Source organism: Pseudogymnoascus verrucosus, assembly GCF_001662655.1.
Source record: "Pseudogymnoascus verrucosus strain UAMH 10579 unplaced genomic scaffold scaffold_36, whole genome shotgun sequence".
Taxonomy (NCBI): Eukaryota; Fungi; Ascomycota; class Leotiomycetes; order Thelebolales; family Thelebolaceae; genus Pseudogymnoascus; species Pseudogymnoascus verrucosus.
In genome coordinates, this window is record NW_017263687.1 from 21057 (window position 1) to 44098 (window position 23042).

Sequence of the window (23042 nt, forward strand, 5' to 3'; positions counted from 1 at the left end):
CCCAAATAGGCTAGTACAATGTCACTCACGTGAAGATTACCTAATATAGGTACATTAATGATCGTTCAAGGTTGCAAGGGCAGAAGATCTAGAACCGCCACTGGCTTCCATCAAAAGTACTTAACCTCGCATCAAACCTAAATTATCCTGTCACTACGTACAAAACTTCGACAACGCCAAGATAATTCTTACATGCAAAGCAAAGCCGCCTCAGTCTTATAGATTTGCCACAGGGTCACGCGCTGCATTATCCAACATGAGCATGGGCATCGTAACGGAGAACAGAGTTATACCTAGGCTCCCCCGTCATTAAAAGAAAGTGATGAGAGCGACTGAGAGAGACTGAGACACGCATATCAACCCCAAGAGAGATACCTGCGATAAGATAACTACTACGCATCCTGAGCGGTCCTCCCCATATGATTATCGGAACTTCCACTGGCGCCCTACTGACCTACCGCGAACATGAAGTTCGCTCATGAGTTCAAGGAGGCCCTGGAGCGAGAAGGGTTTCCACCGCACTGGGTCGAAGCTGCGATACCTTATGGCCAACTGAAGAAATGTATTAAGAAGGTGGAGCGTGAGCTTAAAAGTTTTGGTTTAGATGCCCAAACTCTGGGTCTCTTGGTGCCGTCCAGCGACCAGAAGGATCAAAACAGTAACGATGGCACCCCCATAGGGTTCAAATACAGGTTCGCAGGTAAGCCCGTGACCTGTTATCCATAGCCAAACTCTAGCTTACAATTATTGTCTCGAAGGCGACTCTGATGTCTTCCGCCCGACCTTGACTCTCTATATCCAGCGGACTCAGGGAAGCGATATTGCTATTGATGCTACTCTATCACCCAGTACACGGCAGTACTTGCAGAATCTTGCAGATGCACAGGCAAAGGAACGTGGCCAGAGCGCTGCTGCTGGCCAGCCTGGAGACATCGTCGAGTCTAAAGATGCTATGCCTAACGCGGATGCTGATTCTACCACGCCTTTTATAGATGCCAACTCGGACGTCCAGCAGGTAGAGGTGCCTCTGACATTTGACATCGAGTTTTTTGGACTGCTGAAGGACGAAGTGTCTTCTTTGGATGAAATTCAAAAGGCCGAGCAAAGGGCCATGACAGACGAGATAAAGGCTCTAGGAGACGAAATTGGAAAATTGGCTTTCCCCGCCAAAAACAATAAGACCGATATGGGTCGCTGGCGGACAATCTTTGACTTGTATCTCCAAGCCGGGGTGTTCTTCTCGACAAATGAGTTTGATCGCGGCAGTAGGGACAGCAACGTGGCATTGAAACAGCTCAAGTGGTTCCAAGAGCAAGTTACCAAGCTGAATCTACCAAAGTCCTTCAAGCTTGCCAACAGTCGAGATGCTCTTGATAGATTCACACGGATCAATGTTACGCTTCTACGAAATTTGAAGTTTCAGGAAATCAATCAACTTGCTGTCACGAAAATTCTCAAAAGTCAGCATCTCTCCCCCCATATTATATGAATACTCCATACTGATTTCGGTTAGAATTTGACAAGAGGACATCCCTCGGTGCCAAGAAGGCATTTCCTCCGCTGATACAGTCAGACCTACTCATGACTGAAACTATGGCCAAAGCCGTCTGTGCTGGGGTTTCAAACGAGATAATCCGCATTGTCCCACAGCTGGACGATTATCTCTGTCCGGTGTGCTTCACCATATCTTACAAACCTGTTCGATTAAAGTGTAACCACGTTTTCTGCATACGATGCATGATCGAGATGCAGAATGCCAATTCTAAACATTGCCCTCTCTGTCGAGGAGATGTTGTCTTGGAAGCAGATGCCTGTAAGTGATACCCAACTGGCCTTTGCTATTAGTGACTCGCTATCTTAATAGTCCGAACTGGTGCTGACTTGGTTGTAGCGAGTGTCGACAAGAATTTGACTGTCTTCCTCAAGAAATATTTCCCGAAGGAAACAAAGGCCAAACAGCAGGAGAATGACATCGCGGCTAGCGTTGAGATGTATGGCGAAGACTTCGCCAATGTGAAGTGCTTGGTGATGTAGTCGAGGCAGGCACTATGCGGCAGCAGTTACCCTCGATCTTGCCTTGAGACGTTGGAGGGATGTCGTACAGTTCTCCACAGCCGGGGTGGAGGGGAGCATGGGGTGGCATATTACAGGCATCTTTCGCATGGGTATAGCAATTGTTGTATGAGCAAGCATGGAGTTGTATATGGGGTATATAGTTTTTCTTGCTTGCTTGACGCGGGTTTGGTACATATTTGATGCCTGGCTGGGCTCCGTGCCTGGCGCGTATATTTAATTAATTTATATTGTTATTATTTTATCAGTTCATGACAATAATACCCTATAATAATTTATCACGGGTAAAAATAAATACACTGTCGACATTAAACTTGACGGAGGACTTTGAATCAAACACGAGCTGGCCAATACTCGACTATAAACGAATATATAAACCCGAGGCTGTGAGGTTTATACTAATCATCTTAAAGTACAGTAACAGATAAAGGTCATCATCGATGGCGGGGTACCTTGATGGGCATGGTGGGCATGGTGCCCCATACTACGCTAAGATAACGAGCTGGAGGATTCGGCTCTTGTAATCGCACCACCCAACTACCAACCAACCCCGCGACTGCGACGAAGAGCAACATGCCATCGTCACCCTGAATATTGTTACCTGATACTGAATCACAACAATGATACGCCTACTATGGCAGTGACAATATCCCGAAGAAGGTACGGACCGCGGATGTCAATCTACACAATATATTAACAAAGCAAGCGACTCATTTATATGTTGTATATATTTTCGACATGGCACCAGCAACAACAATCAATGACCTCCCCGATGAAGTGCTGGACCAAATTCTCTACTACCTGAGCCCCGAGCAAACCATACTCAGCATACGGCGAGCGTCCAAGCGGTTTGCTAGACTATGCGAAGAACCCCTACTCTGGCGGTACTATTGTCGCACCGAGTTCAATTACTGGGACGCCAAACACCGAATTAAGCAGAAATTTGTCGGCGACGTTAGCGATGTGGAATGGAAAAAGCTTTATATTTACCGAAAAAATATCGATACCCGTACCTCTGAGCTATTAGACAGCATACTTTCCGAACAAATAGGGCGCATAGATAAGACGAAGGACATAAGTGAGTTTGGCTACGATGCCAAAGATACTCTGTTGCGAAACTGCCAGGCAGAAACCGATACGGACGATGTACTTGCGAGGAGGTGCGTATTAAGCTAGCATATTTTATTCATATATTGGGAGCTGGAAGAGCTAATTGGACAACTAGATTCTACAGCAGTTCTGTCCTCGATCATATCCACAGAGCCAAGGCGCTCGACGAATGGTACAGACTGAGTAGAGGAGATGACATTTCCATAGAACGTGCCCTGGGCTGTCTTGACATGTTTGTGTTGCATGACCGCAATGGGGATCTCTGTGAAGTATGTATGATCTATTCTTATTTTTGCCATTACGTTCTGGATGCTGATAATCCGCGCCAGATATCGGATATGCTAGACAAGTTAGCTAAGAAGCTTGAAGCTACCCACACTGATTTCCACGACCTATCTCAGCGCCGCAAAGCACTTGTGACCGCCCGCTTTCTCAAAGACAATGACCTCACTGGCATGGCCTCTGAACTACAATACCGAGATCTCAAAAACAACTTCATCGGAATTGCGCTACAGGAAGAAAATCACCCTTCGCTGCCACTCATATCCGCAGCCATATATTGTGCCGTAGCTCGCCGGCTTGGGCTAGATGCCGGATGTTGCGACTTTCCAAATCATGTACACGCAGTAGTTTCCCCCAACAATGGGGAGACGCTTGATGGGTCAGTTCAAAAAACAAGCTTAGGCCCACCAGAACCAATGTACCTGGACCCCTATAGGTCGGACAGAGAGGTCCCAGTTGAACACCTCAAAACTCAACTGGTGGCATGGGGTGTGCAAGTGGATGATTTTCCTCGTTTTCTTACCCATATGAGCACGCGAAGGATTGCTCTGCGCACCTCGAAGAGTATACTTACCACCATCCATGAGTTTCGAGGCCTCGGTAGAAACGGAGCAAACAATGCTGGCCATGCTTCTATTAAACTTTATGGAAATCCATTTGCTGATATGGACAACGCATTTTACTCAGCTCTCTGGTCGAACTTCATACTCTCCAGTATACCCGGACGCGCGGTTTCAATTGACCAGGTACAGTTTATTCCTATAATATTAGAACGGTTTGAGAACCTTTATCATATGGATGGCGTCTTCCTGGAGAAGTATATCTGTGCATCCCCCAGCCTTTTGGTGCGTACCGACCTCGCCCGCCTCGTCGAAGCAATCCGAGTTATACGGGCAAGTGATATCATGCCGAAGCAAGTCAGACGACGAGATAGCCAGAAACCCCATGGAAAGATCCAGTACGAAGTTGGCCAGGTATTTCAACACAAAAGATATGGTTACACGGCAGTTATTACGGGATGGGATGTTGAGTGCACAATGAACTCGAGATGGATGGAGCAGAATCACGTCGACACGCTGCGCAAAGGACAGCACCAGAGTTTCTATCACGCACTGTAAGACCTCACTAATCTCCACACATTGATGCACGCTGACGAAGATGAGTAGTGTTGAAGATACTAGTATTCGCTATGTGGCCGAGGAGAACGTGGAACTGATTGAACCGGATAACCCAGTTTCGCTGATGAGTCTGGCCGGGAGATTCTTCAAGCGCTGGGATGGCTTGAGGCACAGATTTGTGTCAAATATACGGGACGAATACCCCGATGATTAGCATGGCTGTATGGCAAAAACAATACTATATTCGAGTAGAGACATATTCTTTGGAGAATTTCACTACCTGAACGTGTCCCGTTAACCTCGTTAATTACTCATGGTCGTAACCATGTGATGCCTCATTTATTAGGGATTTGAGAACATTCTTATCAGCAAGTGCAGCCAGCCAAGTATTAACCATGGGAGTGTAGTCGTGGCACCGAGTTGCTGCTCTTTCTTCGTCCTGCTGAATGGCTGTTTCCTCTTCAATGTATGAAGCTCTCATTTGCGCCTGTGAATCAGAAAGCTGTTTCCAGAGGTCAAGTAGGCGCTCCGTCGTGATAGTTGAGGTTTGAATCTCCTGTAGAATAGGAGCAGAGGCTGGCACGGACTCCAAATGTTGCGCGGTGATACCATAGGAGCCGTTTGGCCCCGAGAGGGTTTTTTCCAAACACTGGCTGTCGACGAAACCTCGCCAATCCGGTTGAAAGCTCGCAAACCGTCCCTCGACAGCGGATGTTGTCCGGATATTTTCCGCGAGATCGTTGTGAACGGCGAGTAGAGGGCTTTGGCATAGTGCAAGAAGGCTGAACTCAAATTGATCTCCGTCGTACTTCTGCATACGTTTTTCAATAATAGACCGGGCGAGACCCATCCAGTCGTCACCAACGTACTCTCCTGCAAGGGTGTTAGAGGCGTGGCTTTAAAAAGAGACACTATCCTTACCAAGGTTCATGGGTTGCCTTTCTAGCCCGTCTAGTTTCCATAGTTTGCCATCAATTGGGACAAGCGAAATAAAGTGAAAACCAGCCTGCTCTTGCTCGACATTTTTTCCCGTTTTCCCTGGTAACTTGGCCTTCGATGTGACATCATTTGAAAGGAATAAGTCAGAATTGAGCATGTCCATCTTCCTAAGATTTATATTATTAGTACCCCCGTACATCATTGGAGACCCAGATCGAACTTACCGCGAGAATGAATTATGAATTTTCCGAAGATAGTCGTGATTGCCGACTGTGTATCCGCGAAGTGCAGGAGTTAATGGCATTGAGAAATCCTTCAACGAATTCAAGGTTGGTCCAAGGTCAACTCCCCGGGTATTCATTGCTATGTTAAGCAGGGCGATAGTCGCGCATGCGTTGCTTATAGTCTGGGACAAGAGTTAGATGGATTGGTACTTCATAATCAGAGATCAACGCACCTGGTTTGCGAACCAGATATTGTCTGGGCAAGTTGCCTCCTGCATTGCTGGGTCATCCTCCTCGAACCGAAACAGGAAAATCAACCCATGAATTGGCTTCCTTTTAGAAGTCGTCAGTGTCAATCATCAAATACTTCACCAGGAGGCACTAACGGCAGGAAACTTAGCATCTCATCATCCAAACTAAATACTTCCTGAACCTTGATACCAGTCACCCCGAGGTGCCGAAGAATTACATTGAAGAAGGCCTGAATGAGTGATAAGCATGGTGAACAAGTCCCCACGAGGGACAATACAACGCATCTAAAGGATTAAGACAGGAGACTACATACAGGCTCCGATTCAACCTCGCACCATCCTTTCCACTTGTCAAGGTCTGATTTTGTTGTTGCCTTCGTAATAAAATCCAGAGGGTCATCTATATGACACTTTGGGGTTTGAGGGCGCTTGGATGCTCTTTTGGGCCTTTGCTTATGAGGGTTATCCTCAAGTTTTGGAGCACTGGCTTCACATGTTACGTCTTCTTTTTCTTCCAGCTGCGGAGGCTCAGAGGAAGTGTCAACATTATGAGTTGCTGCATTCCCTTCGGCCTCGAATTCTGGAGCTGGTGTTGTCCCTTCGCCGGTCTTATGGCGAGCGGACCTTCGAGGAACCTGTGAGCTTGAGTTACTCAGCTTGGACCGGCCAGACATATTCATTCAATTTGATCGTGGTTGACCATGATGTAGTGATTGACTAATGGCCTTTTAAAAAACCATAAATCCTTTATAGATGTAATAGTTGTGACCTTTGTTAAGTATGAAGCACGTGTTTGGTGGAGTGTAGTCGGTCAGTTGAGTGAGTGCGTCGTGCCTGAAGTGAAGGGGGCACAGACCACCCTGACCTTTTGCTGTCGCCGCGTCGGTCGGCGCGTCTACTGCTGCTTGCAGCACCAATCTATTAAAATAAAAAAAACTGTCAACATCACAAAGTGTCGCCAACAAACGCCATCGAAGCAAAGGTATTCTCATGCTACCTTTGCGATACACGGGTCATATTGCGCTTTCTACCATCTTCGAATAGCTTGGACTGAGTGTCCCTTTGGACCTCAAAAGACCCCTCGCAAGACTATGCCATGAACGGAACTCCTCGTCTGAGGTCCTCATACCCTTCGACTCCAGAAAGCCAGAAGCGAACAGCTTCGAAGACACCCTCATCTGGAGGAGAAGGGTCTAGAATTCAATTACAAGCTATATCTCGCTCAGCCAGAGCCCCCACGACAACATCTCAACCCTTGATTCCTCTCACGGTGCTAGATGCACCGAGCCAAAGGCTATATGTCTGCGCTTTGTATATTGCTCTATTGGCGTGGCGTCTTTACGACTGGTCAAATCTTGTTGAAGATGAAGCCGAGTCGTTCTGGCTTTTTATAAAATGGGTTGCATTGGATGGGATCGTTTTGTACGGGCTTCCAGAATTGCGGATACCTTGGCTGGAATGGTCCAACACGGCCACAACTGGGATATTCCTGATACATGCCATCGTGAATGGTATGCTGATGTTTAGAGTTCCAGTGAGTGGAGGACCCCATCTGATTATTCTCATTTACTGACGACTTGACAAAGATCCCAATCGAAGCTGGGCTGGCTGTTGTGGCCCGGCATCTCTACGATCGCGAGTTATCCATATCCGAAAATCGGGTGAAGCCAGCCAGCATTTTACACAACTCTTCCCTAATCATGGGCAAGCAGATCATCAATATATTGCCCGAAGGGTACGTCTAGCACCGACCCCTCTTCCCACTCCATTTGCTTACTGGATGATAGTTCTGTGACGCTGAATCCAGACGGCCTCCCATTTTGCATCGAAAACAAGAATTCGATTGTGAAATTACCCATACGACTAAACCAGACCGATCCCGTTTATATCGAACTTCTTCGTTTGGACTTTGATACTAGCAAAAATGAGTCTATAATTATTAACCAAAAGGAACTACAGACTCTCAAGAAACAAGCTGAGAAACGACGCCCTAAAGACTCCGATACGTTGACGCTCGACTATGCTATCAAAAAGCCAGGTCTGTACAGGTTACAGACCGTCATGGAGAAGTCAAATCTGGAGGTCCAACGCCGCATGTCTGATACACTGGTTGTTCTCTGCCCCAAAGCAGTGATCCAGCCTTCTCTGGCAAACAAATGTATCGGCGACCTTTCCGACTTAACAATCCAAGTTACCGGTACCCCACCATTGAAAATCGTATACAGCCGACGAATCAATGAAATGGATGAAAGTTTCCACTTCCAAAGCCTTCAGCCTGAAGATTTGGTGTCGCCACTTTTAGGCGCAACTCGTGCCTCGACGTTTGCTGCTACTTACGAGGAAGATATGTCCTGGGGCGGATTACACTCAATAGATGTGCGGCTGAATGAATCTATGGCGTCCTCTGGGCGCTGGCTATATTCTATTGACGAAATACACGATGCTACTGGTAATATAGCAAACTTCTCAGCCCGAGGAGAGGAAGGCGAGACCATCCACTCTAAAGGCACCCACCTCGAACATGCATTCACAGTTCACGAGCGACCTGTTGCGCAACTGGATCTGGTCGCAACTGGTAACCAGCTACGAGTTGCTAGTGGACGTTCGGCAGAGCTTCCTATCAAGCTCAGCTCTTCGGCTGGATCCTCTGAACAATACGGCGACGTGATTACCTATCGGTTTTCTCCTATTGATACCCTTGCCACGAATGGCGATCACGGCAGCGAGTCTATTGTTATGGAGTTTACTACAAAGTCTTCACGTCAACGACCCCCCATTCATAAACCTGGCCTTTATACCCTTCTGAGCATCTCGAGCCAACACTGTGAAGGCGAAATCCGAGAACCATCGTCGGTCCTACTCATGAACCCGCCAAAACCCGACTTGGCAATTTCGTCGGAGGATATTCACGACAAATGCGCTGACAATTCAATCGGGATCATGGTGGATATGGATCTGAGTGGCACTCCACCGTTCGTGGTCAGGTACGAAATTGAACAGAATAAAAACGTCGAGCGCCAGCAGATCAAAATTGATGGCTCGAGACATCAGCTAGAGCTCAAACCTAGGGAGGCAGGCCACTTCATTTACCGCTTTACAAGCATCGACGATGCTGTATACAAGGACCATCCGATAATTTCGCCTGGACTAACCCTCGAGCAAGACGTGAAGCCCCCAGCATCTGCGTATTTTGTCAGCTTTGACCAAGTCGTGGCTTGCATTGACGAGCCGGTTCAAACTAAAGTCTTACTATCTGGCGAGCCTCCATTCACACTTGAATATGAGCTAGCCTACGGTGGGAAACGGAAGAAGCATAGAGTGTCAGATATCGACGCATACCAGTATACAATCACGACGGACCCGCTGACGCGTGGCGGGGACTACTCCCTTGCTCTTGTGAGCGCACAAGACAAAACTGGCTGCAAGATTTTTCTCAATGACGAGATTAGGATTAATGTCCGACGGCAGCGACCGAAAGCGTCCTGGGCTCAAATTGAGTCTAGGAGGTCTGTAATGACGCTGGAGGATAAAATTGTTAACTTACCGCTTCGGCTGGAGGGCGAAGCCCCCTGGACGATAACGTACCGCAACTTGAACGACACATCGAAGATCGAGAAGGTTGTGAAACAGCGAAGCAATGATTACATCCAAATCAATGGACGCGGTATCTACAAACTCGAAAGCGTCCATGATAGACAATGCCCTGGCACGGTCGATGAGCCAGCCTCCTCGTTTGAGGTGAACTGGCTTGCTCGGCCACAACTGAGGATTTCCGATAGCTCAGGAATCCAGCAGCAAGGTAACAGATACGTGAAACGCGAAGTTTGTGAGGGTGATGTGGACGCAATGGAAATTAAACTCTCTGGTAAGCAAGACATTCAAAATGTTTGGGACTATTTTTAACAATATGAAGGATCTCCGCCGTACCATCTCAAGTACCAACACCATCACAAGCCTGACCGTGGGTCGCAATCCGTCAATGTCAAAGAGATAGATGCTGCCTTGGGTAGCGTAACCATTCCGATGGATACGAGCAAGGCCGGCTCTCAGACATATGCCTTCAACGAGCTTTCTGATAACGCTTACGATCATGACCCCAAAAAGCACACTGCATTAACAGTTCAGCAAACGGTGAACCCGAAACCCTCGGCCACATTTGTGAAACCAGGCCAGTCTTACAAATACTGCAAAGAAGAAGAATCTGGTGATGAGGTTATTCCGATTGAATTGCACGGCCTACCTCCGTTCTACCTGGAGATCGATATCAAGCACCAGAGCAGTTCCAGACCTGAAACGGTAAAGCTCGCCAACATCGATTCCAACCACTACGATTTCCGTATCCCTCATAGGGTGTTGTCGCTTGGGGCCCATCATTTGAGCGTGCGTAAGGTCCGCGATTCACGTGGCTGCCAAACAAAGCTAGAATATGGAGCGCCCAAGGTTCAAGTGCAGGTATTTGATGTCCCAACCATCTATGCGCTCGAGCCTAAAGTGGATTATTGTGTTGGGGATCGGATCTCTTACACATTATCCGGCACGCCGCCTTTTGATATTTACTACGATTTCGGCGACGTACAAAGGAAAGCCAAATCCTCAAGTACGAATTTCAGGCGCATTGCAGAAAAACCCGGTAACTTCACCATCACTTCCATCTCGGATCGGGCTAGTGAGTGCAAGGCCAAGATTGGCATCACCAAGACGATCCACGAGATGCCAAGCGTGAAGATTAGTAAAGGCAGGCAGGTTTCAGTTGACATCCATGAGGGCGGACAGGCACAGATCCTCTTCGAATTTTGGGGGACGCCGCCTTTCGAATTTACATATACCAGAAGCACAAACGCAAGAAAAGGACACAAGTCTCAGGTGTTGGAGACAAAGCACGATATCTCATTTGAGCACAGCAAAACCGTGCAAGCATCTCAAGAAGGCACTTACGAAGTTGTTGCAATTAAGGATAAGTTTTGCGCGTTTTCGACTCAAAGACTTGATGGAAAGGCAGAGAAATTACTTCAATGATGGCGGAAAGATTTGGTGGGTATACAATGTAATTGGCGTTAGTACTACTGTAATTATATAGGCACAAAAGATCTGAAATGGTTGGTTGCAAAGGGTGCAATCTTATAGTGCTTAGGTTTGGACATAAATTCCATTTTCACAAAGCTGCCTTTTCTGGTATTCTCCAGGTTCCATCTGACTCGTCCTCGACGACCTTGTCTTCGTCTTGTAACTTGTATAAAACCTGCATTACCCCCCCATGAGCCGGGACATGTAAGTGCTCTGGCACATCCTTGTATACCACTTTCACAATTTCCATGCTTGCCCAACCGGATTTCTGCTCTGAATTGCTCCCCTTTGCTGATGGGTTTGGCGATCTTAGTACTTGAAGAACCTGATCTTCTCGCTGCTGTCTGTGTTGAATGTACTCTGAGATTCTTGCCCTACCATTGTCGATGACATCTCCATGCCCTGGGTATGCTCGACCGCCAAACATAGTATCCATCTTCTTCAGACTAGCTATATAGCTTGAGAGGTCCTCGAAGACCGCAGTGCCATGCCCCAAAACGTTATCCGCGGTGAACATGGCATCCTCCTCCTCCAGAATAAGTACCATATGATCTTGGGTGTGGCCTGGCGAGTATACAGCACGTAAAGTTGCCCCTTCCACTTTAAATACTTCGCCATCTGATATATTTATCTGGCCATCATCTGGCCGATGTTTATGGACCTTCACTGTAGGGTATGCTTCGCGGAGCTGCTTTATGCCTCCTACATGATCACCATGCCAGTGGCTGATTAGAGTGCTTCCTATTGTTGCATTCTCGGCAAGAAGAACGGCCTGGATGGCTTTAATCCACGATGGGCGTCCTTCACCCGTGTCTATCAGAACTCTCTGTTGGCCTGTCCCAACGATGTACGTGTTGGTACCTTGCCAGTGTGAGTTAATTGCCCGCTAAACAGAGCAGAGGCAGATAGATACCTTGGAGCGTAAACTGCACTTGTTATCAGTTGGTTGTCATTAGCGACTGCGATTGAAGCACTCACCTTTCCTGGATTGCCTCCCAGAATTCGGATGACACGGGAACTGAGTCTTGTCACTTCGGGAAGCTGCAGAAGTTGAGTCGCCATTGTGAATGCCACCGCTGTACAATAAACTTGTGCCTAGCTAAGTTGTTTTGTTTGTAGGTTGCATGTAAGACCTTATATATATTCTTAGCCTGGGGGACATTGACGTGCTGAGGGACAACCTCGGCACCCCCACAATCAAAAAAGTACTGATAACTGATAACGGAACAACATTTATTCCGAAAGGGCCTCGCTCAACTTTCACGCGGCTGCCGAATTCATGTTCTTTATTATCAGTTTAGTCGCACAAGACGGACCGTTGTTGCCAAATCCCATGAAGTAGCTGCTATTCCTTGTCGATGGCAAGATCCCGACCTATGACACCTGCATCACCCAAACCTAACAAAACAAAAGATCCGAATCCCGGGATTCCCATTTACGGTTGTGGTAGGTTCAACACATTGGTCCTGGAAACTGTACAGGCCCATATACTAACTTCAATTCAGAACACATTCAACGACTTCTCACAAAGAGCCAAGATGTAACAACGAATACTATACAGCACTATAAGATGCTACTTCGGGTCATCTTTGACAATACCCCTATAATACCACAAACCTCGAAATCTGTGGACAAACGCCCCGTCACATCTCTCATTCCGAACTACCTCTGCCTTCAATGCCCGACCACAACCACCGCCAAAGACCGCCTAAAGCATGGGAAGCTCAAAGCCCATATGTTTTGTGGGACTATTACTCGACGAGGGTTAATCAATTGCTAACGCCGCCCAGATGTGGACTCGAGAAGCGGCGGCCTTTTTTGCCAGATGTGTGACGATTTTGTCTGGGACCCTACTCTGGAGGAATTGAGACTCCGTAAAATTGGCACTGGCTCGTTTTCAAGTAACTTGAGCATACATACCCCGAGTCAAGATATGGCCGTATTAATTCAGCGCAGGTCGAAAACGAAAACGAGACGAGCCTTTCACAGACCCGGCGAAAGACGACACAGCATACATGTCTATAAATACGACTGCCGCGCCATGCCGTGCTACCGGGCTTCGTGGCATTTTTAACATGGGAAGCACTTGCTTTATGAGCGTTATTCTGCAAAGTTTTGTGCATAACCCCCTTCTTAGGAACTTCTACCTTCGTGATGGGCATCAAGTTGGACAATGTACGCAAGACAACTGCCTCAGCTGTGGCATGGACGAACTATTCCAAGCCTTTTACTCTGAAGAGACTACAGCTAGCTATGTTGCCTCCAAGATGCTGTCCGATTCATGGCTTTGCCAACAAGCTGCCTTTTCGGAGCTCGCCGGGTACGACGAGCACGACGCCCATGAGTACTTTCAGTTCCTTGCAGAAGAACTTCATAGAACGAATCGGCAGGAGCGACATGCTTCCCCCACAGGGACGAATGCCTCTAACGTCTCACACTTAACGAGCAACTGCGATTGTATCGTTCACCAGACATTCTACGGTAAATTCCAGAGCACCTTAACATGCCAGAATTGTGGCGTAGTTACAACTTCTGTGGAGCCATTCTTGGATCTCAGTTTAGCCATTGACAGTATAGCAAAGAGACAAGGTAACAATAACGGGGAGAGTAGCCATGATTGGTCGCAGCCATTGACGCTTCAACGGTGTCTTGATGTGGAGTACATGCAACCCGAACGGTGCGAATATTCATGCCGCAGTTGTGATAGCCCACAAGAAGCAAGGAAGCAATTAAGCATCAAGAATTTACCAAACGTGCTTTGCATTCAGTTCAAGGTAAGCCGTGTTAACGTCGAAAAACATTGTACTTTGAGTTAACGGAGTAACACAAAGCGGTTCGAACATCATAAAAGCCTTCGTACAAGCGCGAAAATACACCTGAAAGTGCAATTCCCGCTCCAGCTCAATATGCTCCCATACACGAATCGAGCAAGAACTCAGGATACTAGCGAAAATTTTGAATTGGCAAGGTCCTGTACCTATGACCTCCTCAGCGTTGTAGTCCATGTCGGGAAGCTGAATTCTGGTGAGCTGCAAGAACAAATGAGATCTGATCGCGGAATTAACACGCTTAGGCCATTACATTTCGTATTCAAGAGTGGGAAATCAAGTACGTGTGCAGCATTTGGATTACCCATAGCATTACTAATTTTGAACAGTGGTTCAAGTTTGATGATCATAAAGTCACTATGGCATCGGAGTCCCACGTTTTGGGAGCTGAGGCCTTTCTTTTATTCTATATTATTCGGTCTCTGGCGTAGGTAGTCTCGGAAACAGGCGCGAGGAAGGTTATATTTGCAAGGAGTTTATCATAGGTTGACTAATGGATACTCCGCGAAAGTCGGACTCTAATTAAGGTGTATTATAGCCGTGGACAGATAATTCAATCTTTCCACTTCCAGTTATCACACTCGAAATTCGCGTAGCAATAAAATTCATTGCTGAGCCCCTTTGCGTGCACTGGTTCGAATGTTGTCGTATGAATTCCTAGCGGCCCATATAATTTATTAACTAGGGAATTCATGCGTTCCCCAGTACAAACTATCACTCGTGATGCTGGATCCGTAGTGTGCTGGCTTTGGGCAGCCCCCGAAGGCTTACAAAGCCATCGAGCCGTCAAGGCAGCTTCATCAGAATCAGCACCCCTCTCACATGGATAGGGACAGTTGTTTAATTACCTTTGGTCTGGCAATCTTCACTGAGAAATGGAGGGTCGCATATAATATGGTCTATGGTACCTTTCATTGAAGCTGTGCTTGGTTAGAACCGGACCGGGACGAGGTCAATCAATTCACTCACGTGGAAGTTTAAGAGGAAATTTATAGTCGTAGAAGACGAACTCGGGGAAGATGCTAAAGCGCTCATCAAATTCAAGAAGGTATATCTCCGGAATCTTGTCGGCTGACATCGATGTCGAGGCCTGCACGTGTTAGATGTCAACAAGACAGATGGCGCACTGAGTGCATCCATAGCCACGGTGATACTAACAATGATATTTTTCAACTGAACAAAGGCACTTGGAGCTGAGATGACAGCAATTCTTGAATTGTTATCACACTTGGCGAGGAGCTCCCGAGCAAAGATATCAGCCGTTTCTTGCGAATACTGCCACTATTAGCCACGAATGCACGGTTGTGGGAGAGGTTTGGAGGCGGGCAAACCCAAAATTGAGAATCGTTCCAGTTTTCTGTGAAGGTGTCCATTGATAGGATATCTCCTGTGTTTTTCTTCGCCTTCAAGTTTTCGAGCTCCTTCTCCTTTGCATCACGATCTGCATAAAACTCCTTCAGCGCCTCAAGGGCGGATCCCGACAACATCCTTCATTGCGGTCAGTTTACAAAACTCCAGTTAGCACGTAGATTATACTAACGGAATGTCGTTATCATCATCATGAATTTCGCTCATCTTGGATGTCCCCTCTGTGGCGCTCTTTTAGTGTATCCGAAATAGAATCAGGGATTTTTTTGGCCAATTCGCCATAGAATTGCCGTGCGAGATAGAAGGACTACTTTATCCAAGCCCGTTTTTTCAGTCAACTGATTGACCTTTGGGTTGCAATTCAAAAATAGGTCTCGAAAAAATTATATACCAATTGTTGATTTCAACGTCACTGCAAAAGTGTGACCACGGGAGGATAGCCGACACTAAATCGCTTGGTAAACCACATTGATACACAGACGACGGGGGGCGATTCAATCTGTCGCCTCACCATATGGATTCCCACGCCATTATACAACGAGGAGAAAATGCACATTTCACGTCAGGAGTGATTCCAGTTGATATAAACACGACTAATTCTATATACAAATCTCAAGTCTACATACGACGGGAATGACAAGACCAAATGCCTCTACTGATCGTCAAGAACGTGCAAGTACTTTTTCTCCTCACGCTTCTCACGCTCTGTGGAAGGCGGAAGATCGTAGAAGGCAGCACTGCGGTACGATTGCTATTTGGTCGTTAGACAATTATATTGGAGCAAAGGGCAAGAAACGTACGAGGTAGTGGAATGTTAAGTTCGCGAGATCAGCCGGCTCAATGTCCAGGTCCTTGAATGTCTTTGCTGTAGGGTCGATGTGCTGATCGATGAATTCCCTTTCTATTTCGTCACCAGACAGAACGGGCCACCAAAGTGCTTTGTTCAGGAGTGTCGCGGCTGGCTTCAGTATGGACTTGGGCAAGTTGATATGCCTCCGGTGCTTGTGAATTTCCTTGTCCACCAATTCCGCAATCTCGGCAGTCGAGTAGTCCTTTGGCCCAAATAGCTCATAGGTCTGCGAAGCTGTGCTGTCGTCATTCAACATTTTCTCTAGAGCATGTCCGACATCAATGACCTAAGTACAAGTCAGCCTCCATAAATATGGATCCGAGTCCGTGGGGTAAATCATACGTGAACTGGCTTGTAACGCTCCTCCATGTTATTTGAGGTGAGAAGGTTGGTTACACCGGCAAGCTTGTGGAGAAGACGATCTTCGAATCCAAACATTGGGGCCGGCCTGACAATAGTTGTTTCGGGAAAGATAGAACGGACAACGGACTCTCCTCGGGCCTAGACTTTTGTTAACGTAATCCAGGGATATGTGAAGTTAGAAAATGACCTTGGTTCTATAGAATTCGGATGTGGAGTTCGCATCTGCATTGTAAGACGAGACATGAACAAATCGGTCAACATCGTATTTTGCAACGGCATCTGCGATTCTCTCCGCGCCTTCGACGTGAACGTCCTCCAAATCAAAGTTCCTACAAATGAATTAGCATGGTGTAGTGACTCTATATTCTCTTGGGGATTCCCCGTACTTCGTTGGGTATGACCGGCCGACCAAGTTGTAAACAATATCGGAATGCCTGACGCTCTCCTCGAGGGACTCTGTGTTTCGGAGATCGTACTCCTGCAATCACTGAATTAGCGGCAAGTACAAATTTGGGAGCATTTGATCCTGTACCATAAAAATTACGCGGCCTAAGTCACCGGTAACCTTCAGGTGACGTTTCGCCATTTCCTCCCGGTATGGGATAATAACTGTGCATCCTTGCCTTGCTGTATGTGAATTCGTTAGCGATTATAGACCAGTGGTAAGTTCATCTGCTGGCGACGCACCAAGCCTGTTCACAATGTATCGTCCAAGGAAACCGGTGGCGCCAAATACAGTCGCAGTGTGGCCTGCACATTGATGTTAGTCGGAAGCCAATTGGCATCGGAAAGCTCGGGGAGTATACCTCCAAGAGAGGATCTAGCAATATAAGTCAGTATTGATCAACCTGAGGGCCAATGGCTGTATTTACCTTCCACCCTGTACCTTGATGATGGGCTTTCCGGTCCTGGTAATTGAGATGTCGGAGACATTTCGGGACGCAATTGGACTGATGTAGCTTTTCGGCCGAGCTGCAGCCCGAAGAGCAGCCGTACTGGACGGACTGCAGGACTTCATTGTAGCGGAGAAGTCAGGGTTGGTCTCAGGTGTTGTTGGAATTGGCTGGTAGAGTGATGGCAGTCTGGAGTACTAGCGCTTGATTCGCTTCTCGCGTCGGCATCGGCGTCTGCGTCTGCGTTGCCGCCTACCCCAAGCGAAGCTCCAAGGTATAGCTTGGGTTATTGCGGCTCAAGCCAAACAAACGTCAACGAAACACCTCTGTCAAGAATCAAAATCAAGCACCCACAGACTAAAACACTTCATCTTGACACTTCAACCTCTTAATAAACACAGGTGTACATCGTTGCGGTAGCGCCATGAATATCGACACGATTCCTGATTTTCTGGCTGAGCAACGAGACGCGGCCCCAGCGGAACTTCAACATCTCTTCATCTCTTTCGAAGATTACTGGGAGAGGAAGTTATGGCATCAGTTGACAGATGCTCTGGTTGAGTTTTTCAACAGCCCAGAGAGCGGACCTCAAAGGCTTGCCTTTTATAAGACATTCATCCTCACTTTCGCCGATAAGATCAACCAGCTCAGACTTGTTACCCTGGCACTCAACGCCGCCACTCAGTGCAGAGGTAATGTTTTTGGGTTCGCCTTGTCCTTCGTTTACTGATTATAAACCTACCAGATAGCCAAGAGCGCCTGTCTTTCTTGAATTCTGTTGCAGCAAAGGTCAACGACCCAAAATCCCAGGATGCATACGTCTACGCCATCGTTGCTGTTGCAACGGTTAAACTCGAACTACAAGATCTTACCGGATCCAGAGCGGATCTCGATAACGCAGAGAAGATTCTAGACCACTTTGACTCGGTTGAAACCATCGTTCACGCAGCTTTCTACCGCGTTAACGCTGATTACTATCAAGTGAGCCCAGTCAAGTTCATGGCGCATCAGGCATATCAGCTAATACATGGGATCAGGCAAAACTAGATTTCGCATCATACTATCGAAACGCCCTATTATATCTTGCATGTATCGACCTGGCTGATCTCATACCTGCGGAAAGGCGGAACCGCGCATACGACCTGAGCATTGCTGCCCTTATCTCAACCTCCATATACAACTTTGGAGAACTGCTTCTGCATCCTATCCTGGACTCCCTGGTAGACGAGGACGCTTGGTTGGTCAAGCTGCTGTTTGCCTTCAACAGAGGAGATTTGGCTGCGTATGACGTCTTGGCTGGTCACATTTCGGAGAACAAGTTACTGTCGTCGCATAAGGAGGGGTTGAGGCAGAAGATTTACCTTTCTGCTTTGACTGAGGCCGTCTTCCGCAGGCCTCCGCATGATCGCGCAATGTCGTTCCACACGATTGCCGAGGAGACGAAGGTTCGACCTGATGAGATTGAGCACCTAATCATGAAGGCTTTGAGCTTGGGGCTGTTGAGGGGTAGCATAGATCAGGTTGACGAAGTTGCACGTATCAACTGGGTGCAGCCAAAGGTTCTGGATATGAAGCAGATCGAGGGCATGAGGTTGCGACTTCAGGAGTGGGATACAAGCGTTAATGAACTTGGGAACTGGATTGAATCCAAAGGGCAGGATGTCTGGGCGGCTTAGAATAGCAAGGAAGACATGCTGGGCGTCTGGGAGCTTGGCAACGGTTGTACAATAGCAGTTGCAGCGCATAATAGGCATTTGCGTCCCAACAAGGAGTTAGACCGAGGCAGGAATGATAATATGCTTTGGTTGCCTTGAACTATCTTCTTCATTTCATTGTACAAAGGCTATTGAGATTTGTTTCTACATAGGGCGTTCATACATCTCCCGGCTTTCCGAGAACTATAACTGCTCCGACTATCCAAGCCGGCCACCACACGAACCACACAACAAATTGGGTGGTCATACCCCACACGTCCCAGCCAAACGCAGCCTCTGTCAGAATTTCTTTGATCGAGAGTTGCCAATATGAGCTGCCAATGCATAGGACCACAGTGGGGGTTAATAGATTGACGAAAACCTCGACTGCGATTGCCACCAAAGGTCTCTTGGCGAGAGGCTGCACATACGTCAATGGCGAAGCAAGCAGGCCGACTAAAAGGGCTAGAGAGAAGTTAAGCGTAGCTAAAGCTGATAGGAACATCCCCAAAAGTAGCAGAGAGAATGACTTCATAAGCTGGTATTGCTGGTGTGTCGGCTTGAAATAATTTGTGATCACCCCTGAAAATACCACGGGCAAGGCCACGTTGAAGGCTGAGAAGCCCCCGAAAACATACGGGAGCATCTGCCAGCTTGTAAGCATAAGTTTGTAATGTGGGGCGGGGAGGACTTACTGCTTCTGTGCTGTGGTTGAATAGATACAGGGGAATAACCCCAAGAAACTGGGCGGTGCCAACAACAACCATTGGGAGAAAGAGATGCCGCTCTTTCTTCACATTCGATTCTTGATGGGGGCCAACACCTTTGCCAAGCTTTGGTTTGGCAGCATCGACTTTCTCTGGGGACTTCTTATTATTTCGGCCACTCTGCACCCAAAGTGAGATCGCCATAATGGTGAAATTTACCGCCACGAGCATGGCACTCGGTAAATATGTGCCAATACTGACAAATCTTCTATGCTGCATAAGCAAGTAAAAGAAGAAGCTTTGGTGTAGGTGCTCCAAAAGATTGTTCAAGCTGCGGAAAGTGCTTTCAATCACTCTACCCATGGCCATCTCATCCTGCCAACCATCACCAAACGGCTGCAATGTAACAGCATCGATGTGATAAGGTATAAAGCAGCTGTGAGCTCCCGATGCGTGGCCCAGCCCTTGCCGCAGCATGCCCCTTAACATTGTTTGTAGGCGATCTTGGTAGTCGTCGGTGTGTGACCACATCTGTTGGAGAGAAATCCCTATTCCCATTTGCCCTGTTGCAATATTCGTGATGGTATTGAAGAGGTCAAGATTGGGGAGTTGACCGTTCACGCCGTCGTACACAATATGCAAGGATTCAAAGCGGTGGTCGAAAGGGTAGTCGACCGCAAGGGCACCTTGTAGAGCACCGCCCTTCAGCGGCAAAGAATCAATGCCCGGGGACAAATGTGCGTCATGATAGGCATCAACCCATGCCTGAGGACCTGCTCGACTGTCTGGGGTGACCAGGAATATAATGTCCTTCGACCATAAAGACCATCCTATTAACTTGTAAGCCGATTGTCATTTGCGCCTGGGAGCAGTATCATACTCTTGAAGTATCTGGCGAGAGTCAGCACGAGCGCCACTCCGCTTCTATTCAGCTCCCCTTCCATGTTCTTCCAAGCTCCGACAAGGACAATAGCCTCTGTAGCATCTCCTCGAGGGGCATGTAGTATCGCATATAGGTTCTCTCCATGGTGTCGGTTCCCAGCTGACGTATATTCGAAGCGCTGGCGTGCGGTTTTCAATCCTGCAGCTCGAAAGAAACCTTCCAGCTTATCATTGATCCTATTATATCAAATTTAGCTGTGAATCCCGCCAGAAGGGGCCGGAGCCATACTCTATGTTGCTTGATTCGGTCAGAGCATCCACCTCTTGCTTGAAACCCCGGAAAATATTCTGGTCGCTGCCCGAGAAATAGGTATGGACCTGCCCAGGCAGGAGCGCATTTTCGGATATGTATGTATTGCGCGAGTAGTCGTTCAATGGCAGGAGAAGCAGCCAGGTGACACCCACCAGGATACAAAAGAAGGAGAGGTATGGTGGTAGCTTAAGAAGTCGCCCGTCGCCGCGCAACAGTGCACCTGGAGCTGCTGAAGGTCAGAATTGCGCACAGCTGCTGTCATAGGCAAGAGAACTTACATATCAGAGCCATATCGGGCTCGAGGGCTCATTGAGCTGGTTGGGGTATGGTGGTTCGTATTCGCAAGGCTCAGGTACAGTGACTAGGTACACGTCGCGGCACGGAAGCGATCGCCTTAGCATAAGCCCCGCAAGCCACCGACGATTGTTCGATCCCCGTCACCGTACAGCTTCCAACAGTTGACACTTCTCGTGTCACCGGAAAGTCTCGATAGGTAGGGATTGTGCAGTGAGATATATAATGTAAATTCCCATAAAACTATAGATGTAGACAGCGTCTGTTGGTCACTTTGGCTTCAGTTATCATACTATCCGGCTACGCGGCTTTCCAGGAGACCATCGTCATATACAACCCCTCTTCAGACTTCTAAGCAGCACGAGCACCGAGATGTTGAATAATAAGGAATTAAACACAAGAAAAAGCGAATAAATATCTTCATTATAATACTTGCCATACGTTTTATATCGCCCTTGGGGACAAAGCTGTCCCGACACCCCCTCCATTATATACACCCCACACAATCATATCATACAACCGGTTTACCCTCTAGAAAACAAGGGAACCGATGCCTAAGGACCTAATCGCTGCGTGCTCCCCAAGTAACTCATCTGGATTCCAGATTCTGGGTCAGGTGTGGAGACTGGAAGAACGCCGAACCTCCCGTATGTCTTCTGATCAACAGAAACATAGTGTGGCAGTCGTCCCAGGAGGTTCATCTTCCCCTCAACCCATCGGAGAATCTTCTCAGGCGGGGCGAGGAATTTCAGGTATCCAAGACCGACTTTATACTATTAGCAGAGCTCTGGATAGGAGAGGAGTGATACGTACAAAGATACCCCACTGCGAGGCCACAGAGATGGCCAAGAAAGCTCGTGTTTTTAACCAGGACGCTGATGAAAACGGCGAGCACCAAAGGAGTTGTCCATGTCGGTACATTGACGGTCCCTACTTTAAAATGGGGGTTCGTCCGGTATGTCTTGATCGCCTCCATCCCGAGGAGTAGGAATACCCATAAACTGTAACTTGTATTAGTATGGCACGGAGAAACAGGAACTTGCGAGCATACCTTGCGCCAAGGACTGCAGTATTTCCTCGCAATACGCCTCGCTCTAAAACAACATATATAATGGCCGGAATAGTCGACAATGCTATAATAGTCGTTAGTTGTGGTCGTTCCGGTCGGATCTCTGGTAACTCACGTCCAAAGAACAATAGGAGGGACGTCAGGGTCCCATGCTCTGTCTCAAATCGCTCCAACAACGGGACGAGCGCAATAACGTTCAGGAAGGCATGGAAGAGGCCGGCGTGTATGAGAGGAAAGGTATTCGTCCTGTATACTATAATGTCGCATGTCAGCGGCGCGCGCGCCAGAAAGGGGAACACAGAAGGGTATCGCAGCAAAAGGAGTCCGTACATGTAGCCACACCCGTCTCCTTTGGTATCAACGATCCCCAAGCCCGTACATCCCACACCGACTGGATGCTGACAACCCAGAAGCCGATAATGAGAACTATAATCAGGCGCGTGAAAAGAGGCAGGCGGAACACATATGATCGTGTCCGGCCCAGGTTGAGCTGCGGAATCATCGATGCCAGGGAGGCCATGGCTGCGGTTTCGAGGATCGGAGGAGGCGGAAGGGCGCCAAGTCAGCCGGATTGGGGCTTTCACTGCCTTATAAGAGTAGTGAAGATCAATTCCGCTGAGCCCGTCGATACATTGCGTCAATCTATCGCTGCATTGGAGAGTTGGTTTAATGATCTACGATGGAGTTGTCCTCAAAAGTTTTGTACGTTTCCCAGTAACA

General features: G+C 47.7%; 11 protein-coding genes across 11 annotated transcripts; 5 read left to right on the plus strand and 6 right to left on the minus strand.

The window, feature by feature from the left end:
• Nucleotides 1–109: 109 nt before the first annotated feature.
• On the plus strand, nucleotides 110–2358 carry VE01_06155 (uncharacterized protein). Its single transcript, XM_018275608.2, has 4 exons — nucleotides 110–700; nucleotides 759–1460; nucleotides 1514–1813; nucleotides 1892–2358. The coding sequence occupies exons 1-4, from the start codon at nucleotides 466–468 to the stop codon at nucleotides 2032–2034; spliced, it is 1380 nt and encodes a 459-aa protein (XP_018128384.1). The 5' UTR covers nucleotides 110–465; the 3' UTR covers nucleotides 2035–2358.
• A 257-nt stretch (nucleotides 2359–2615) lies between these two features.
• On the plus strand, nucleotides 2616–4981 carry VE01_06156 (uncharacterized protein). Its single transcript, XM_018275609.2, has 5 exons — nucleotides 2616–2733; nucleotides 2780–3233; nucleotides 3299–3452; nucleotides 3513–4579; nucleotides 4632–4981. Exons 2-5 carry the CDS (start codon nucleotides 2812–2814, stop codon nucleotides 4795–4797), a joined length of 1809 nt encoding a protein of 602 aa, XP_018128386.1. The 5' UTR covers nucleotides 2616–2733; nucleotides 2780–2811; the 3' UTR covers nucleotides 4798–4981.
• On the minus strand, nucleotides 4635–6796 carry VE01_06157 (uncharacterized protein). Its single transcript, XM_018275610.2, has 6 exons — nucleotides 6312–6796; nucleotides 6133–6227; nucleotides 5980–6079; nucleotides 5747–5928; nucleotides 5505–5689; nucleotides 4635–5456 (listed from the first exon to the last, which is right to left on the minus strand). Exons 1-6 carry the CDS (start codon nucleotides 6675–6677, stop codon nucleotides 4891–4893), a joined length of 1494 nt encoding a protein of 497 aa, XP_018128379.2. The 5' UTR covers nucleotides 6678–6796; the 3' UTR covers nucleotides 4635–4890.
• On the plus strand, nucleotides 6766–11162 carry VE01_06158 (uncharacterized protein). The gene is made up of 4 exons (XM_018275611.2): nucleotides 6766–7531; nucleotides 7584–7732; nucleotides 7785–9862; nucleotides 9911–11162. Exons 1-4 carry the CDS (start codon nucleotides 7094–7096, stop codon nucleotides 11011–11013), a joined length of 3768 nt encoding a protein of 1255 aa, XP_018128392.1. The 5' UTR covers nucleotides 6766–7093; the 3' UTR covers nucleotides 11014–11162.
• On the minus strand, nucleotides 11093–12235 carry VE01_06159 (uncharacterized protein). The gene is made up of 3 exons (XM_018275612.2): nucleotides 12040–12235; nucleotides 11975–11987; nucleotides 11093–11922 (listed from the first exon to the last, which is right to left on the minus strand). The coding sequence occupies exons 1-3, from the start codon at nucleotides 12121–12123 to the stop codon at nucleotides 11150–11152; spliced, it is 870 nt and encodes a 289-aa protein (XP_018128391.1). The 5' UTR covers nucleotides 12124–12235; the 3' UTR covers nucleotides 11093–11149.
• A 57-nt stretch (nucleotides 12236–12292) lies between these two features.
• VE01_06160 (uncharacterized protein) lies at nucleotides 12293–14506 on the plus strand. Its single transcript, XM_018275613.2, has 7 exons — nucleotides 12293–12507; nucleotides 12567–12803; nucleotides 12852–12962; nucleotides 13018–13835; nucleotides 13893–14085; nucleotides 14135–14169; nucleotides 14219–14506. The coding sequence occupies exons 1-7, from the start codon at nucleotides 12420–12422 to the stop codon at nucleotides 14318–14320; spliced, it is 1584 nt and encodes a 527-aa protein (XP_018128460.2). The 5' UTR covers nucleotides 12293–12419; the 3' UTR covers nucleotides 14321–14506.
• On the minus strand, nucleotides 14303–15661 carry VE01_06161 (uncharacterized protein). The gene is made up of 6 exons (XM_018275614.2): nucleotides 15430–15661; nucleotides 15221–15377; nucleotides 15048–15164; nucleotides 14859–14979; nucleotides 14738–14809; nucleotides 14303–14684 (listed from the first exon to the last, which is right to left on the minus strand). Exons 1-6 carry the CDS (start codon nucleotides 15462–15464, stop codon nucleotides 14443–14445), a joined length of 744 nt encoding a protein of 247 aa, XP_018128461.2. The 5' UTR covers nucleotides 15465–15661; the 3' UTR covers nucleotides 14303–14442.
• A 158-nt stretch (nucleotides 15662–15819) lies between these two features.
• NUO40 (NADH-ubiquinone oxidoreductase 40 kDa subunit) lies at nucleotides 15820–17523 on the minus strand. Its single transcript, XM_018275615.2, has 9 exons — nucleotides 17343–17523; nucleotides 17277–17290; nucleotides 17158–17220; nucleotides 17003–17097; nucleotides 16857–16948; nucleotides 16658–16799; nucleotides 16450–16608; nucleotides 16058–16393; nucleotides 15820–16008 (listed from the first exon to the last, which is right to left on the minus strand). The coding sequence occupies exons 1-9, from the start codon at nucleotides 17486–17488 to the stop codon at nucleotides 15910–15912; spliced, it is 1146 nt and encodes a 381-aa protein (XP_018128462.1). The 5' UTR covers nucleotides 17489–17523; the 3' UTR covers nucleotides 15820–15909.
• Nucleotides 17524–17667: 144 nt separating this feature from the next.
• On the plus strand, nucleotides 17668–19582 carry RPN9 (26S proteasome regulatory subunit). Its single transcript, XM_018275616.2, has 3 exons — nucleotides 17668–18055; nucleotides 18109–18344; nucleotides 18401–19582. Exons 1-3 carry the CDS (start codon nucleotides 17788–17790, stop codon nucleotides 19037–19039), a joined length of 1143 nt encoding a protein of 380 aa, XP_018128463.1. The 5' UTR covers nucleotides 17668–17787; the 3' UTR covers nucleotides 19040–19582.
• On the minus strand, nucleotides 19236–21250 carry GAA1 (Glycosyl phosphatidyl inositol protein transamidase complex subunit; the record flags this gene model as incomplete). The annotated part of the gene is made up of 5 exons (XM_018275617.1): nucleotides 19236–19703; nucleotides 19753–20594; nucleotides 20645–20883; nucleotides 20936–21185; nucleotides 21238–21250. The coding sequence occupies 5 exons, from the start codon at nucleotides 21248–21250 to the stop codon at nucleotides 19236–19238; spliced, it is 1812 nt and encodes a 603-aa protein (XP_018128464.1).
• Nucleotides 21251–21807: 557 nt separating this feature from the next.
• On the minus strand, nucleotides 21808–22842 carry RBD2 (Putative rhomboid protease; the record flags this gene model as incomplete). The annotated part of the gene is made up of 5 exons (XM_018275618.1): nucleotides 21808–22019; nucleotides 22067–22254; nucleotides 22305–22386; nucleotides 22438–22575; nucleotides 22653–22842. 5 exons carry the CDS (start codon nucleotides 22840–22842, stop codon nucleotides 21808–21810), a joined length of 810 nt encoding a protein of 269 aa, XP_018128381.1.
• Nucleotides 22843–23042: the final 200 nt, after the last annotated feature.

What these genes read in the sequence shown, in the direction of transcription:
- VE01_06161 (XM_018275614.2), bottom strand. Translation starts at nt 15,464, where the DNA reads ATGAGCGAAATTCATGATGATGATAACGACATTCC. An exon ending in GGAACGATTCTCAATTTTGG is followed by an intron (nt 15,165 to 15,220) that starts GTTTGCCCGCCT and finishes TAATAGTGGCAG; the next exon opens with TATTCGCAAGAAACGGCTGA. An exon ending in ATTTCCTCTTAAACTTCCAC is followed by an intron (nt 14,810 to 14,858) that starts GTGAGTGAATTG and finishes AACCAAGCACAG; the next exon opens with CTTCAATGAAAGGTACCATA.
- VE01_06155 (XM_018275608.2), top strand. Translation starts at nt 466, where the DNA reads ATGAAGTTCGCTCATGAGTTCAAGGAGGCCCTGGAGCGAGAAGGGTTT. An exon ending in GTTCAAATACAGGTTCGCAG is followed by an intron (nt 701 to 758) that starts GTAAGCCCGTGA and finishes ATTGTCTCGAAG; the next exon opens with GCGACTCTGATGTCTTCCGC. An exon ending in TGTCTTGGAAGCAGATGCCT is followed by an intron (nt 1,814 to 1,891) that starts GTAAGTGATACC and finishes ACTTGGTTGTAG; the next exon opens with CGAGTGTCGACAAGAATTTG.
- VE01_06157 (XM_018275610.2), bottom strand. Translation starts at nt 6,677, where the DNA reads ATGAATATGTCTGGCCGGTCCAAGCTGAGTAACTCAAGCTCACAGGTT. An exon ending in GAGATGCTAAGTTTCCTGCC is followed by an intron (nt 6,080 to 6,132) that starts GTTAGTGCCTCC and finishes GACTTCTAAAAG; the next exon opens with GAAGCCAATTCATGGGTTGA. An exon ending in AAGGCAACCCATGAACCTTG is followed by an intron (nt 5,457 to 5,504) that starts GTAAGGATAGTG and finishes ACACCCTTGCAG; the next exon opens with GAGAGTACGTTGGTGACGAC.
- NUO40 (XM_018275615.2), bottom strand. Translation starts at nt 17,488, where the DNA reads ATGAAGTCCTGCAGTCCGTCCAGTACGGCTGCTCTTCGGGCTGCAGCT. An exon ending in ATACATTGTGAACAGGCTTG is followed by an intron (nt 17,098 to 17,157) that starts GTGCGTCGCCAG and finishes ATTCACATACAG; the next exon opens with CAAGGCAAGGATGCACAGTT. An exon ending in AGCGTTACAAGCCAGTTCAC is followed by an intron (nt 16,394 to 16,449) that starts GTATGATTTACC and finishes ACTTGTACTTAG; the next exon opens with GTCATTGATGTCGGACATGC.
- RPN9 (XM_018275616.2), top strand. Translation starts at nt 17,788, where the DNA reads ATGAATATCGACACGATTCCTGATTTTCTGGCTGAGCAACGAGACGCG. An exon ending in CGCCGCCACTCAGTGCAGAG is followed by an intron (nt 18,056 to 18,108) that starts GTAATGTTTTTG and finishes TAAACCTACCAG; the next exon opens with ATAGCCAAGAGCGCCTGTCT. An exon ending in TTAACGCTGATTACTATCAA is followed by an intron (nt 18,345 to 18,400) that starts GTGAGCCCAGTC and finishes ACATGGGATCAG; the next exon opens with GCAAAACTAGATTTCGCATC.
- VE01_06160 (XM_018275613.2), top strand. Translation starts at nt 12,420, where the DNA reads ATGGCAAGATCCCGACCTATGACACCTGCATCACCCAAACCTAACAAA. An exon ending in GATTCCCATTTACGGTTGTG is followed by an intron (nt 12,508 to 12,566) that starts GTAGGTTCAACA and finishes ACTTCAATTCAG; the next exon opens with AACACATTCAACGACTTCTC. An exon ending in ATTCAAGAGTGGGAAATCAA is followed by an intron (nt 14,170 to 14,218) that starts GTACGTGTGCAG and finishes AATTTTGAACAG; the next exon opens with TGGTTCAAGTTTGATGATCA.
- VE01_06159 (XM_018275612.2), bottom strand. Translation starts at nt 12,123, where the DNA reads ATGGCGACTCAACTTCTGCAGCTTCCCGAAGTGACAAGACTCAGTTCC.
- VE01_06158 (XM_018275611.2), top strand. Translation starts at nt 7,094, where the DNA reads ATGAACGGAACTCCTCGTCTGAGGTCCTCATACCCTTCGACTCCAGAA. An exon ending in TGCTGATGTTTAGAGTTCCA is followed by an intron (nt 7,532 to 7,583) that starts GTGAGTGGAGGA and finishes GACTTGACAAAG; the next exon opens with ATCCCAATCGAAGCTGGGCT. An exon ending in AATGGAAATTAAACTCTCTG is followed by an intron (nt 9,863 to 9,910) that starts GTAAGCAAGACA and finishes AACAATATGAAG; the next exon opens with GATCTCCGCCGTACCATCTC.
- VE01_06156 (XM_018275609.2), top strand. Translation starts at nt 2,812, where the DNA reads ATGGCACCAGCAACAACAATCAATGACCTCCCCGATGAAGTGCTGGAC. An exon ending in GCAATGGGGATCTCTGTGAA is followed by an intron (nt 3,453 to 3,512) that starts GTATGTATGATC and finishes AATCCGCGCCAG; the next exon opens with ATATCGGATATGCTAGACAA. An exon ending in CAGAGTTTCTATCACGCACT is followed by an intron (nt 4,580 to 4,631) that starts GTAAGACCTCAC and finishes GAAGATGAGTAG; the next exon opens with TGTTGAAGATACTAGTATTC.